General features: G+C 36.2%; 1 protein-coding gene across 3 annotated transcripts in view; it reads right to left on the bottom strand.

Annotated features, from left to right (window-relative positions):
* The window catches only part of DIAPH2 (diaphanous related formin 2), a 1,032,498-nt gene that overhangs the window by 213,987 nt on the left and 802,312 nt on the right, over positions 1-16,199 (bottom strand). For all 3 annotated transcript variants that reach the window (XM_040467675.1, XM_040467674.1, XM_040467672.1), the window contains one exon: positions 11,122-11,257. In XM_040467675.1, coding sequence (XP_040323609.1) covers positions 11,122-11,257 — 136 coding nt within the window. The remainder of the gene's footprint in view (positions 1-11,121; positions 11,258-16,199) is intronic.

The raw sequence follows: 16,199 nt of genomic DNA on the forward strand, positions 1-16,199 counted from the left end.
TTCATGCTCTGTCTCTCTCTATCCCAAAAATAAATAAAAAACGTTGAAAAAAATAAAAATAAAATATGGAACCAAAGTGAGTTTCTAAAAAATGATTAGGCCACCTACAGTGTGTTTTGGTCCTTTCTTACATAGTCAATTTGATTGTTTTCACTCACTTGCTCCAACATTTTCATGGTTTTCTGCCTAGTAAAGTTAAACAATGCATGCATGGTAACAAGCACATACTGTAAAGAAAAGCCAAATTTGTAACTGCCAACATTGTTCATCTTCTTTTTTTTAATTTTTTTTTCAACGTTTATTTATTTTTGGGACAGAGAGAGACAGAGCATGAACAGGGGAGGGGCAGAGATAGAGGGAGACACAGAATCAGAAACAGGCTCCAGGCTCCGAGCCATCAGCCCAGAGCCTGACGCGGGGCTCGAACTCACGGAGTGCGAGATCGTGACCTGGCTGAAGTCGGACGCTTAACCGACTGCGCCACCCAGGCGCCCCTGTTCATCTTCTACATAAGAACTGATGACATCTTGTTAGATGTTCAACATACTGAAGACAGCTTTTATGATTTTTGCAAATCTGAGTTTCTGCACTTGGAGTATAAGAACTTTTAATGAGATTTAAAGTATATTATCTATCTCTCTTCATATATTTATTTTTATCTTGTTTTTTTTTAATCCTCTGCTGGGCATTTAAAAATATTTTTTTAGGGGCGCCTGGGTGGCGCAGTCGGTTAGGCGTCCGACTTCAACCAGGTCACGATCTCGCAGTCCGTGAGTTCGAGCCCCGCGTGGGGCTCTGGGCTGATGGCTCGGAGCCTGGAGCCTGTTTCCGATTTTGTGTCTCCCTCTCTCTCTGCCCCTCCCCCGTTTATGCCCTGTCTCTCTCTGTCCCAAAAATAAATAAAAAACATTGAAAAAAACTATTTTTTTACATTTGTTTTTCAGAGACAGAGCACAAGTGGGGGAGGGGCAGAGAGAGAAGGAGACACAGAATCTGAAGCAGGCTCCAGGCTCCGAGCTGTCAGTACAGAGCCTGACATGGGGTTCGAAATCACAAACCATAGGATCTTGACCTGAGCTGAAGTCGGACTTAACCGACTTAACCGACTGAGCCACCCAGGTGCCCCTTTTATCTTCTGTTTAAAAGAAGTTTTTAGTAGATGCGGAAATTTGTTTTACTGATAAATCAGGCAGAAAGAATGAGGGTTTAACACTTAACATTGTTAAGTGAACCAATGTCAGAAATGTAATTATTTTAGTGTGAGATCAGAAAAAAAATTACTAGTGATAGATAAGTGGCTAAAATAGGCCATAGGAAAAAATAACTAGAACCTTTGATTAATCAAAAAGGTATTCTGGATTTAGTATAAACCCCACTCTCTGACACCTGTGTGCATATTCACTGATGCTGTGGGTAATGACCCAGAGACAATAACAAAGTCCTAAACATCTATCAGGTACCAATATACTGTATTGCAGGCTACAGGTTCAAAATTATAATATAAGCCCTATAGTCTACAAATTTTCACCTGTCTAAAATGTAAAGCCAAAAACACTGGGGGCAGTGAGGTGGTTGGGTAGGTAGACAAGAGGAGAGCTGTGGACTAACAGAGTTCAGAATGATTACAAATGATCAAGACTAATGTACAAATGGCTTTCTATATAATTACAAAATCAGACCACTCAAAACACCTCTTTCCTTAGGCATTCTAGACAACCAAGATTTTAATATTGTGATTATTGCCATTGATAGTTTTTTTAAATATGTTCACCAAAATAACTATTATTATGAATGGGATAATAACACTTAATACTTATTGGGTGCTAACCATGTGCCAGGAAAATGCTAAGAGATTTACATATATTCTCTCATTTACTTCTTATGAAAATTTTAGGAGATAGATCCTTTTCTTTTCCTTGTTTTATAGCAAGGAAGCTGAGGACCTGAGAGGTTAGGTGACTTGTCAAAGTTACACTGTTTAAGGGGCACAGTAAGAATCTGAACTCAGGTTTGCCTAGCTCCAAAGGAAAAAAGGTTGGACGCATTTCATTTGCAGGCTACCCCAATGAAAGATGTGTCTTAGATAACATGTATTGGGAGTCAGCAGAATCACACAGAGGGTGTAATTTCTCACTGGATGGCTACTGCTTTGGGAGTTCCTCTTGCACCTGGGTGACTTAACCCAGTGCCTAAATTGAAAAATTCAAGAAGTGTTTATTGAATGAATGGTAGCAATAGTGCTTAACATTGCCTAAATCAGACCCAAAAAAGGTTTCATTAAAATGACAAAGTTTCAGGGGTGCCTGAGTGGCTCAGTCAGTTAAATATCCTGTGCTGACAGCTCAGAGCCTGGAGTCTGCATCAGATTCTGTCTGTCTGTCTGTCTCTGCCCCTCCCCCACTCATACTCTGTCTCCTCTCTCTCTCAAAAATAAGTAAACATTAAAAAATTTTAAAAATAACAAAATTCCAAATTTATACTAAATAAATTAGTTTGCTAAAAGCCCTAAGGACCTGGAAAAATCTTTGCTGTACTGAATAATTTTGTGAAAAAGTCCCACAAATTTCCACTGAAGAAACAAACCTAAATGACAAAAAGAACAAGTTCTGGTTTTGAAAAAACACAGATTTCTTGAAATGTATGCTAAAGTAGACAGCAAGACAATTTAAATAAACAGAGTATCAGCCAGATATCCCTTTTTTCCTCCATGGATAAGGCTTTATTAGGTCAATGATTCTTTTCTAAGTCTAACAAGTATACCCACTTGTTTAACTTTGTATTATTATCTGTGAGCTGTTCATTAGCATTTGTAGAATATGCCAGAATGATGTTACCTATATTTTCTCAGCAATTTATATTATTGGTAGTGCTTTAAATACTATTGGGATCAATTCTGTTATTTATGGGTATCCTATAATTTTGGTTACTATAATTTAATGTCTGGGGAAACACAGTTTTTACTTATTTAGATCAAAATAATGTAATGTGTAATGAATTCATTTACTTATAAGATGTAATTTAAAACTTGGGAAAGAGAAAAACAAAATTGCTATATACCACTAATAATAGAGTTTAAATGTTTAGGCCTGTTGGCTAAATTTTGCTAATTCACTCTCAGAAGAATGATTTATCATCAAATCTGACTAAGATAGCTCATTCTTTGTCATCATACTAGAAGTAAACAGGCAATTCAAATTTCCATATAATCTTATGTAAGGAGAGCAAAATAGCTCGTGATGAAATAATATTTGCATAAGAGACACACTTAGAGTTTCCAATTTCAAAACACCCTTTTTAAAATACATTTCCTTTTATCACTTCCTCTAAGTCATTGTAATTAATTTGCTGACTTCCATAAACATGAAAAGAAATAGATTTATTCACAAATATTACAAATATTTGGTAAGCTTTCTTGCTCTACCTACAGAATTATTTATTTTTAGTGGTACCTAAGTTAATTATCATCTATACTAACATAATGAAAGGTTGTAGAACGTAGATTATATCAAGAATTTTGCATCATTTACATATTATTACATATTATAGAGTACATTTATTGATTTAGCATATTTTTTGCTGCATTTAAATTACTTTTCTAAATTTTACAATTAAATAATGGTGTGCTACTGTACATACTCCAATTATAATTATTTGAGAAATGGTGCAATAAATGTTGCTTGGATAAATAAAATAACCTAATATGTCAAAAAATACATAATTATGTACTGGTAAAATGGTGCTGATATTAAAAAAATTTAAAAAAGCCAATCCATTGTAACTACCACTGCCCTTTTTCCCCATCAATTCTATGAAAATTTTCCTTCCTGTTACCACCTTCCTAAACTACCCCTGGTTTAAACTCCTTCTTTGAAGACAGAAACAGATATGAGCTAACTCTTTTTTTTTTTTCACCTTTCTCTGTTCTTTTATAGCTGCCTCCACCTTGTATTCACCTCTTCTCTCTTGTGCTTCTGGCTCACTTCACCTCAGTAATCCCTGAACAAATTTTTATAATCACCTTGGCTCTCCTACCACATCACACCGCAACTCCCCTGCCTGACTTGGAAAGCTCTTCACACTCTTTCCAATAATAGTCTTCCCACCTTTCCAATTCAAACCCTTCTCTGCCAATGACAACAATGAGGACAGTGGCAAGGTCAGAAGATGTTTACTGAACATGGAACTATTTATCAGAGACCAAAGACATTAACATATAATTGATAGACTACAGTAGAAGTAACACCAATCTATGTGGGTTCCCTGACTTAGCCCTCATAATAACAAGGGAGATACTATTATTCCATTTTATAGATGAGGAAATTAAGGCACAGAGAGATAAAATACTTCATCAGAGATTATATGGCTAGTCAGTTGTGGATCTGGGACTTGAATTTAGGACATATCCTCTTAATTTCTTGTGGGCTATTGAACATATTGTACATAAGACCTGCTGCCTTATTTGCTTACATGCATTACTGCTGACGTTATTCCCATTTACTAGATAGTTTTGCTGCTGCTCAGTCAGGTATTACCCGGCCTTCATCATCTAGTTCAACTGATACATGGAGACTATACTTAGCCTTTTCTGCAAAACCTTATACCATTTCACTAGACTTCATTGACTTCCCCTTTTAGATAGTTCTAAATAATCTCTATTATATATTATTATACTTATGTGCTCCTTCAGCTTTATTTTATCTCAACGGTAGCAGAATATGCCACCTCAGAATATGCCATTTTGGCATAAGGATTCTTTTTATTGAAGACAATTGAGAAAAAAAATATAAGAAAAACTCTCTGTTTTGCCCCTACTTGCCTGAAATCAGGACATCAATTTGTGAAGTGTCCATCTTCCCTTCTTTGCAAGGAAACATAAAAGTTAACCACCAGAGTTAACTCTAAATAAACCCTTATCAGTCCAGAAATAGCACCAAAAGAACCTACATAAAACCTTTGCTAACTAGCCCTTATCTTCCATTAGTTCCCCCATATATTTACCTTCTTACCATTTGCTGCCCTAGAAACTCAAAGTCCTTTTCCTTTGTCTTACCTAAAAATTTCTACACATTCAGTATTATTTTGTTAAGATGCTATAAAAGCCCAAGTTTTAACCACTCATTTGAATTGTACATCACTCAGTGCTCCCACATGTATGCCACATTAATAAATCTGTTTTTCTTTTGTTAATCTGTTTTTAGTCAGTCTAGTTTACAGGTCCCCACTCAAACAACCTCAGATGGGGAGCGGGAAAACAGATTTTCCTCTGGTATACATTTCTCTGACAAAATTATAAAATTCTCCGACAAAATACTTAAGGATGCAGAGGGACTACATCTTGAATTTTTTTTCAGATTCTTCAATGAGCACAAAATGACTGTTAGCTGCAGCAACAAGTATATTCTAGGCTCTGTGGTATGTGCTGTACTTACTGATCTCAGTTAATTTTAACTAAAATTATAGGAGGTAAATGTCATTATCCTACATTTACAGATGAGGTAACTGAGGCATGAAGAGGTAAAGGAAAAGAACAAGGTCATAAAGCTAGAAGGTGGTAGAGCCAGGACTGATCTTCTAGCTCTTTTAAATGTACAGACTTAAATAAGTTTTTAGTTTTTCATTTTAATTTAATGTTTACAAAATGATGCTCTTTAACATATAATCTTGCATTTTTCTCCTTTACAATTAAAAAAATACTAATTCTTATCATGGCCTTTGCCTTCTGATCTCCATTTTTCTCAAAATGGAGGTTTCAAACGGATTTTTTTATGGATTTAACATGAAAGATATACTTCTCTGCTTGGTTTCTATGATATCTTCACTTAATTCTGAGCTCAGCTGATCACATCTACATTACATAAATAATCTTTTGTGCTTCCTTTATCCTCTTATTCTTCTGAATAATTAAATTCTAAAATACTTCTTTTTGATGAACATATATAATTTTGCATGTCACATAAATATATCTTACTACTGTTACTTATTAGCTATATAGGATATTTTCTAAAAGGGAGGGATCTGCGATTTAGCTAAGTTGATATGAAATAGAAACTTTATGGAAAGATTTTATGTGTTTTTAAAGTTGTTAATTTTCAACTGACTTTATTTACCCAAGGGACTCTATTTGACTACTATTGTTATAGGTAAGGTCCTCTGGTTTTAATGGTAAATATCTCTAATCACATATGCAACAAAATACCTCTACGCTCTATATAATACATATCTCACAATGACAACCAAATGTTCTACATCATCTTTCAGTAGAAAGGAAGAATATAATTCTTTCACTGGAAAGTGGATAACACTGTTCTTATTAGACACATTTAAAGTTCTCTAAATCATGTTCTGATTGCAACTCATTCTCATGCCACCCATGGATTCATATTTTATGTAGCTTGACCATGCTTCCTCCCAGACCCTCTAAGTGTCTGCAACTGACTTCCACCTAGTTAATATTAGCATCTTTTATAAGATACTGTCTGAGAAACTCAGTGACACTGAGTTCCATCTTGACCACCAACTCCCCAACTCTGTTCTTATTCTTTCTTCTCATCTTCTTAAGGCTATGCTGTCCAATGGAAGAATCATTTTTTGAAACATATGTACAAGTACTAACACACATATACTCTTAAGTATAAAATAATAATAATTATTGTTAATAATAATAAAGTATTTACAACATATAGACCATCAATCAAGAACCTAATGGTCAAGTTTATTCTTGGATCTCGAAATAGAGATATGGTAACAATACACAAAAGATAAATCCTATATTAAAGTATGTTTTTCATATTCAGATAACTCGGCTAAGCAACTGCATAAAAACTTATTTGGATCTTTATACTATGGCCTCAATGATATTTGAAGAGGTAATTGACCAAATCTTGGGAAATGAAAATATATACTAGAAACATAATAAAAATAGGTCCTTTCTTTATTTCTTTTTTCTTTCTATTACAGGTATATTTTTAGGGAAAAAGTGAAAGGTTGATAAATACTCAGGGATGGGGAAGGGCGCAATGTGGTATGGGGGCAAGATTATTTTCTTGCCACAAAGCTCAACAGACTCTGTCTTGACTGCTTGCTCTTTCATTACTCACCCCAGAGATTTTCAAAGTGTGTTCTAGGGACTTGTGGGGGCCTCTGACATCACATAAAATATGCAAGGTAAAAACTATCTTCATAAGAATAGTGATACTTTTTTGCCTATTTCTCTCTCATTCTTTCCTGAGTGTATAGTGTTTTCCAGAAGTTACATGACAAATGGTACTGTATTAGATTGAATGTAAAAGCAGGTATGAGAATCAAGCTGTTTTTTATTAAGCCAGCCTTTGAAGAAATTTACAATATTAATTTTCTCTTCTTACTAATATTTGGGGGACATGGGGGTTACAACATGAAGCTACTTTTTGTGAAAAACGTTATTTAGCATGTAATAGGTTTACTTTGTTATTTTAATAGAGTTAGTAAATAAATAATTTTAAAATGATTTATCTTATATAATTTTATTTATTATGTCTATTTTAATTCTAGCATGATAAATGTCAATATATATTACTGAATAAGCAAAAAGTATTTGGGGTCCACAGTAAGTTACATTTCAAAAGTGTAAACAGGTTCTGAGACCAAATACTTTCAGAACCTCTGATTTGTATTTTACCCTAGTGATCTCATTCAAAGTCATGTTATGGGTTGAGCTGTCTAATTAATTAGGGTGAGGTCATACTGGAGTAGGTTGGACCCTTAATCTAATACGACTGGTATCCTAATAAAAAGAACACCATGTGAAGAGACAGACATGCACAGGGAGAATGCCAAGATCAAAGTTATGCTGCTACAACCAAGGAATTACCAGAAGCTAGGAGAGAGGCTGGAACAGATCTCTCCCTAGCATCTTCAGAAAGAGCACAGCCCTCCCATAACACCTTTTGTCCTCTAGAACTGTGAAACAATAGATTTCTATTGTTCTGAACCAACCAGTTTGTGATACTTTGTTACAGAAGACCTAGCAAACTAATATACCCTAACCCTAATCATCTAAAACCAATGATTTTCAAGCCTGTCTGTGTAGTCCAAACCTCTTTACTGAGATTCATACACACATATACAATGGCTACTTAGACATTTCCGATCTTTCCAAAACATCTGAGAATGAAACATGTTCAAAATGACACTAATCATTGTAACCTTACTGATGAAATTTGCTCTATTCCTGGATTTTTTCTTTATGAAGGGTATCACATTCTTTAATGCCTCCTTTCTTCAATTCCCATATCCAATCAACCAGTAGGGTCAGTCAGTTCTACCATTTAATACCCCTCTGGTAATGGTTAATTTTATGGGTCAACTTGGCTGGGCCACAGTGCCCAGATATTTATTCAAACACTATTCTGGATGTTTCTGTGAGGATGTTTTGGGATGAGATTAACATTTAAATATGTGGAGTTTGAATAAAGTAGATTGCTATCCATAATGTGGGTGGGTCTCATCCAACCAGCTGAAGGCATGAATAGATAAAAAGTTTGACCTCCCCTGGGGCATCTGGGTGGCTAAGTCAGTTAAGTATCTGACTTCAGCCCAGGTGGTGATATCAAGGTTTGTGGGTTTGAGCCCCACATTGGGCTCTGTGCCGACAGCTCAGAGCCTGGAGCCTGCTTCTGATTTTGTGTCTCCCTCTCTCTCTGTCCCTCCCCTGCTAGCACTCTGTCTCTCTTTCTCTTCTAAAAATAAATAAACATTAAAAAAAATTGACTTCCCCTGAGAAGGAATTCTGCAAGCCAACTGCCTTTAGACTTCAACTGGAACACTGGCTCTTCCCTGGGTCTATCCTGACACCTTACTCTGCAGGCTTTGGACTTGCCAGCTTCCATAATCACATGAACAAATTCCTTTAAATAAATCTGTCTCTATATATCCACATCCTATAGAACTCAAATATACCTCTTATTGGTAACTTCTCTAACCTTACTACCACTGAATTCAGGCTGTCATCATCTCTTGTCAGGATTATGATAATAACTTTATAACCACTGTTGTCACAGGCCCTTATCTTTCCAATCCATTTTCTATGCTTTTGTCAAAATGATCTAAGAAATCTATCAAGCATATCATTTTTTCCATTTATAAATACTTACAGGCTTCCCATCGCCTTCAGGGTAAAGGCCTTAGCATAGCCAAGGGAATGCACCATCTGCCCCCTACTTCTTCAAGACACCTTTTTTTAAGTTTGTTTATTTTTGAGAGAGAGAGAGAGAGAGAGAGAGAGAGAGAGAGAGAGAGAGAGAGAAAGCATGAGTGGGGGAAGGGCAGAGAGAGAGAGAGAGGGAGAGAATCCCAAGTGGGCTCCATGGTAATGCAGGGCTCCATCCTATCTCATGAACAGTGAGATCATGACCTGAGCAGAAATCAAGAATCAGATGATTAACCAACTGAGCCACCTAGGAGCCCCTTCTTCCATACTCTTATCTCACTATTAGTCCATGCATAAAAGGGAGTAACTTTTAGTCCTATTCTACTGACTCCATCACCTTTTAAGCAAGAACTTCCTATGAATACCCATTGCTTTTCCTAATTGAGTATCTTCAGTCAGGATCAATTCTTTTCATCCTAATTATGAAATTTGTTTGCTAAATTATGTTGATGCGACTCTTTTTAACCTTGGTTTTTAACTTTTTTTCTTCTTTTAAAATTTTGTTATATTTATTTCCTGGGATATAAAAGATAAACTATTGGAAATTCCTAAAACATTTGATATATTTTAAAGGTATAAAGAATAAACTTAATGGTATAGACATCATTTCAGAAGATTAGCTATTAAGAGACATTACTACAAAATAATTGGTAATGGTTAATCATTATAATTAATACTTATGATAAAAATAATAAATTTGGCCACAGACTGCCTAGATTCAGATCTTGATTCTATCTATCTCTTACTGACTGTCTCTGTGAACTTGGGTAAGTTACTTAACTTCTCTGTCCCTCAGTTTCCTCATCTAAAAATGAGATACTAGCCCTTTCCTATAGGGTTTTATGAGGATTAGATATGTTCGTATACGCAAAACTCCTGCAACAGTTCCTGGTGCATAGTGCTACATGTTAGTAGTTGATGCTAGTTATTATTATTTGACAATGGCATTTATAATTGCAAAGATTCTATAGCCAGACTACTTGGATTCTAATCTTGGTGATACACTTCTCATTTGTGTGATATTGGGCAAGTTCTTTAATTTCTACGAACCTCAGTTTCCTCAACTGGATGAGGTAATGACAGTACCTACTTCTTATGTTATGAAGATTAACTGACTTAAAACATGTCAAAGTCTTAGAACAGTGCTTGGCACATGGTCAACATTACACAGCGCTTGCAATTTTTACTGTCACTATATTAAGAAATAGGTGGTCCATATTAATCATGTTCTCATATCTTGTTCAGATTTTGTTTTGCTTTTAAATTCTCTAACCCTCAGTGGCAAAGGCTATGCTTTTTCTTAATTTTTATTAACTTTTCAGAGTGTAGCTACCTGGTGCCAATCACTTTATTTACCCTCTCTTCCTAAAAAAGAAAAAAAACCCACCAATAATATACAGTCAATCTTACTAACCAAGAAAACAATTTACTTTATATTATGACATACAGTATCTTTGTTCTTAGGCTCTCAGTTGATTAAGACGTCTATTTTTTTCAACTTATAATAGTACTGTCAATATCTATTATGACTTATAATGTTCAAAGCCCCAAGGAAAACTGTTATTACTGTGTTGTCAACAGACACGTGTCAACAAAATGAGATCAGAGCCATAGGGCTCATCTCCCCATACTTCTTTTTCTCTTTTCATCTCACCCGCTTCTTCCCTCACCACTGCATTATCCAGAACATAATATGATATAATTTGATAAAATAAATGAGGGGAAAGAGACCATTTCAACAATATATTACCTTGCATTGATTCTCAAAAATCCTGAGTGCCCAGTGTATGGTGATAAAAAATATAGATAATGTCATGAGAGAAATTTGACACAAGTAACTAATAATATTGTGAAATTTCTACACAAAACATTTAATTTATAATGCAAAATTAAGTGAAATTACTTTATTTAAAATTTTTTAAAGTACTTCATACCTTTGTTTATATCAATGAGTTGTTTCTTTTTCTTCTGGCGTTCTAACTTTTCTTGTTCAGCTTTCTCTTTTGCGAGCTTTGCCCTCCTAGTCTTCTCTTCCATTTCTTTTCTCTTGTTGTTTTCTTTCACTGCTTCCTATACAAAGTTAAACACAAATCCTTCCATTACTTATATGTTACAGAAACTGTGCAAGTTAAAAATTATATATATACATACATGCATGTGGGTGCTCAGAGATGGTAAAATATTATAGCAGCTTCAAGGTCCATATACATACTTTTGAGAGAAACAAATAATTCGAAGACATCCCTTTTTGAAAATAATTGGAAATAACTCAGGTTTTATATTTTTTTAGTTTTTAAATTCTAGTTGCTTAAAATACAACGTAATATTAGTTTCAGGTGTACAACATAGTGATTCAATACTTCCATACAACACACAGTGCCCATCACAACAGGTGCGCAATTACTCCTCATTACCTATTTCACCCGTCTCACCTTCCCTCTATCAACCCTCATTTTATTCTCTATAGTTAAGAGTCTGTTTTCTGGTTTACCTCACTGTCTCTCCCTCCCTCTTTGTTCATCTGTTTCATTTCTTAAATTCCACATATGAGTGAAATCATGGTATTTTCCCTTCTCTGACTTTTCTCACTTAGCATAAAACTCTCTAGCTCCATCCATTTTGTTGCAAATGGCAAGATTTTATTCTTTTTCATCGCTAAGTAACATTCCATCACACACACACACACATATCACCTCTTCTTTATCCATTCATCAATTGACGTACACTTGGGTTGTTTACATAATTTGGCTACTGTCAATAATGCTGCTATAAACATCAGGTTGCAAGTACCCCTTTGAATTAGTAATGTTTTTTATTCTTTGGGTAAATACCTAGTAGTGCAATTGCTGGATCCTAAGGTAGTTCTATTTTTAACTTTTTGAGGAAACTCTACACTGTTTTCCAGAGTGACTGCACCAGTTTGCATTCCCACCAACACTGTAAGAGGATCCCCCTTTCTCCACATACTCACCAATACCTGTAGTTTCTTGTGTTGTTCATTTTAGCAATTCTGACAGGTGTAAGGTGATACCTCATTCTAGTTCAGATTTGTATTTCCCTGATGAGTGATGCTGAGCATCTCTTCATGTGTTTGTCAGCCATCTGTATGTCTTCTTTGAGAAAATGCCTATTCATGCCTATATTTTAACTAGATTATTCATTTGTTTTTGGTGTGAGTCTTTATAACTTCTTTATGTATTTTGGATATTAACCCTTTATCAGATATGTCATTTGCAAATGTCTTCTCCCATTCCACAGGTTTCCTTTTAGTTTTGTTGATTGTTTTCTTCACTGTGTAGAAGCTTTTTACTTTGATGAAGTCTCCATAGTTTACTTTTGTTTTTGTTTTCCTTGCCTCAGGAGACATATTTACAAAGAAGTTGCTACAGATGATGTCAAAGAAGTGAGTTAAAGAGGTTACTAGCTTTGTTTTCCTCTACAATTTTAACAGATTCCTGTCTCACATTTAGGTCTTTCCTCTATTTAAAATTTTTTTGTGTGTATGGTATAAGAAAGTGGTCCAGTTTCATTCTTCTGCATGTAGCTGTCCAGGTTTCCCAACACTGTATTTTTCTTCTAGAACCAAAGAAAAGAGACTTTTCTTTGAAAAGACTTTTTCCCATTGGATATTTTTTCCTGCTTTATGGAAGATTAACTAAGCATATAGTTGTGGGTTCATTTCTGGGTTTTCTACTCTGCTCCATTGACCTATGTGTCTATTTTTGTGCCAGTACCATACTGTTTTGATTACTACAGTTTTGTTTTATAACTTGAAGTCCGGAATTGTGATACCTACAGGTTTGCTTTTCTTCTTCAATGTTGTTTTGGCTATTAGGGTCCTTTGTGTCTCCAAACAAATTTTAGGATTGTTTGTTTTAACTCTGTTAAAAACGCTGCTAGTATTTGATAGGGATTACATTAAATGTGGAGATTGCTTTGGGTAGTATAGACATTTTAACAATATTTGTTCTCTCAATCCATGAGCATGGAATGTTTTTACCTTTCTTTGTGTCATCTTCAATTTCTTTCATCAGTGTTTTATAGTTTTCAGAATACAGGTCTTTCACCTCCTTGGTTTTTTCAAAGGTATTTTATTGTTTTGGGTGTAACTGTAAGTGGTATTGATTTCTTAATTTCTCTGTTGCTTCATTACTGGTGTATAGAAATGCAACAGATATCTGCAGATTGATTTTGTATCCTGCAACTTTCCTGAATTAGTTTATTGGAATTAGTTTATTGGTTCTAGCAGTTTTTTTGGTGTCTTCCAGGTTTTCTATATAGAGTATTATGTCATCTTGAAATAGTGAAAGTTTTGCTTCTTCTTTGCTGATTTGCATGCCTTTTATTTCTTTTCGTTGTCTCATTGCTGTTGCTATGACTTCCAGTACTATGTTAAATAACAGTGGTGAGAGTGGACATCCCTGTCTCTTTCCTGACTCAGTTTTTCCCCATTGAGGATGATATTAGCTGTGGGTTTTCCATATATTGCCTTTACTATGTTAAGGTATGTTCCCTCTAAACCTATTTATTGAGGGTTCTTATCATGAATGGATATTGTACTTTGTCAAATGCTTTTTCTATATCTATTGAAAGGATCATATAGTTCTTATATTTTCTTTAATTAATGTGGTATATCACATTGATTGATTTGAGAATATTGAACTGCCTTTGCAACCCAGGAATAAATCCCACTTGATCATGGTGAATGATTTTTTTTAATGTACTGTTGGATTCTGTTTGCTAGTATTTTATTGAAAATTTCTGCATGCATGTTCATCATGGATATTGGCTTGTAGCTCTCTCTTTTACTGGAGCCTTTATCTGGTTCTAGTATTAGGGCAATGCTGGCCTCATACAATGAATTTTGATGTTTCCCTTCCTTTTCTAGTTTTTGGAATAGTTTGAAAAGAATAGGTATTAACTCTTCTTTACATGTGAAGACATCTGGCCCTGTACTTTTATTTGTTGGGATTTTTTCATTACTGATTCAATTTCTTTGCTAGTTGTTGGTATGTTCTAGTTTTCTATTCCTTCCTGTTTCAGGTTGGTAGTTAATATTTGTTTCTAGGAATTTATTCATTTCTCCCAGGTTTTCCAATTTGTTCTCATACAGTTTTTACTAATATTCTCCTAAAATATGTTGCATTTCTGTGGTGTTGGTTGTTAGGAAATAACTTAGGCTTTAATTGTCATAACCTGGAGTGGCAGAAATTTAGGGACATGAATGTTCACAGGTTTAACAATAAATGTGTTTTTTCCATTGCTGAAATATGAAATAGTTTTGATACACAAGAAAAGGTTAAATATGAAAATATGGTTTAGCAAGTATTTTAACACTTTATTATACATCTTTCCTTTATCTGCAAAAAAGGAATAAAAAACCTACCTCATAGGATTTTTGTGAGGAAAAATTGCATATACTCATAAAGTGCATAGAACAGTAGGTCTATGATGATGGTGGTGGTTGTGGTAGTGGTGGTACCAATTACATCTAATGGTGAAGGGCATGAAACAATCAGCTATGTTATCAAAGGAAGAAAATACCTGAAAGTTTAACAGCTTATTACATGCCAAGATCTTTAGAAATGCTGAGGACATATTTCAAGCTATTGTTTGATGTATTGTATTTTACAATTTTTATTTATTTTTTTTAAAAAAATGTTCATTTAGGGAAGATGGCAGTGTAGGAGGACTCTGGGCTCACCGCGCGTCCTGCTGATCACTTAGATTCCACCTACACATGCCTAAATAACCCAGAAAACCACCAGAGGAGTAGCAGAACGGAGTCTCCGGAGCCAAGCTCAGACAAGAGGCCCACGGAAGAGGGTAGGAAGGACGGCGAGGCGGTGCTCCCTCCACCGACTGGTGGGAGGGAGCCGGGGCAGAGGGGCGGCTAGATGGCCAAGCAGAGCCCCCGGGCCTAGCTTGCAAAAGCGGAGGGGCCGGACAGACTGAGCGTGTTCCCACAGCAAGCTCGACTTAGCGTCTGGGAGGTCATAAGTTAACAGCTCTGCTCAGAAAGGGGGAAGGCTGGAGGACAAAGGGAGGGAGAGCTGCTGAGCCACCGGAGGACAGAGCTCAGTTTGGTGGGGAACAAAGGCGCTCGCCAGCGCCATCTCCCCCGCCCATCCCCCAGCCAAAATCCCAAAGGGAACCGGTTCCTGCCAGGGAACTTGCTCCCTCCAGGCAAACACCCAACTCTGTGCTTCTGGGGAGCCAAACCTCCGGCAGCGGATCTGACTCCCTCCTGCTGCCACAGGGCCCCTCCTGAAGTGGATCACCTAAGGAGAAGTAAGCTAAGCCTGCCCCTCCTGCTCCCGTGCACCTTGCCTACCCACCCCAGCTAAGACGCCAGATCCCCAGCATCACAAGCCTGGCAGTGTGCAAGTAGCCCAGACAGGCCACCCCACCCCACAGTGAATCCCGTCCCTAGGAGAGGGGAAGAGAAGGCATGCACCAGTCTGACTGTGGCCCACACACTTCCAAAACTCAAAGAGGAGGAAATAGAAAGCTTGAACAGACCCATAACCAGCGAAGAAATTGAACTGGTTATCAAAAATCTCCCAACAAATAAGAGTCCAGGACCAGATGGCTTCCCAGGGGAGTTCTACCAGACGTTTAAAGCAGAGATAATACCTATCCTTCTCAAGCTATTCCAAGAAATAGAAAGGGAAGGAAACTTCCAGACTCATTCTATGAAGCCAGTATTACTTTGATTCCTAAACCAGACAGAGACCCAGTAAAAAAAGAGAACTACAGGCCAATATCCCTGATGAATATGGATGCAAAAATTCTCAATAAGATACTAGCAAATCGAATTCAACAGCATATAAAAAGAATTATTCACCATGATCAAGTGGGATTCATTCCTGGGATGCGGGGGTTGGTTCAACATTCGCAAATCAATCAACGTGATACATCACATTAACAAAATAAAGAGAAAAACCATAGGATCCTGTCAATCCATGCAGAAAAGGCCTTTGACAAAATCCAGCACCCTTTCTTAATAAAA

The sequence above is a fragment of the Herpailurus yagouaroundi genome, unplaced genomic scaffold (assembly GCF_014898765.1).
Source record: "Herpailurus yagouaroundi ecotype Mexico unplaced genomic scaffold, PumYag 67556, whole genome shotgun sequence".
Lineage (NCBI taxonomy): Eukaryota > Metazoa > Chordata > Mammalia > Carnivora > Felidae > Herpailurus > Herpailurus yagouaroundi.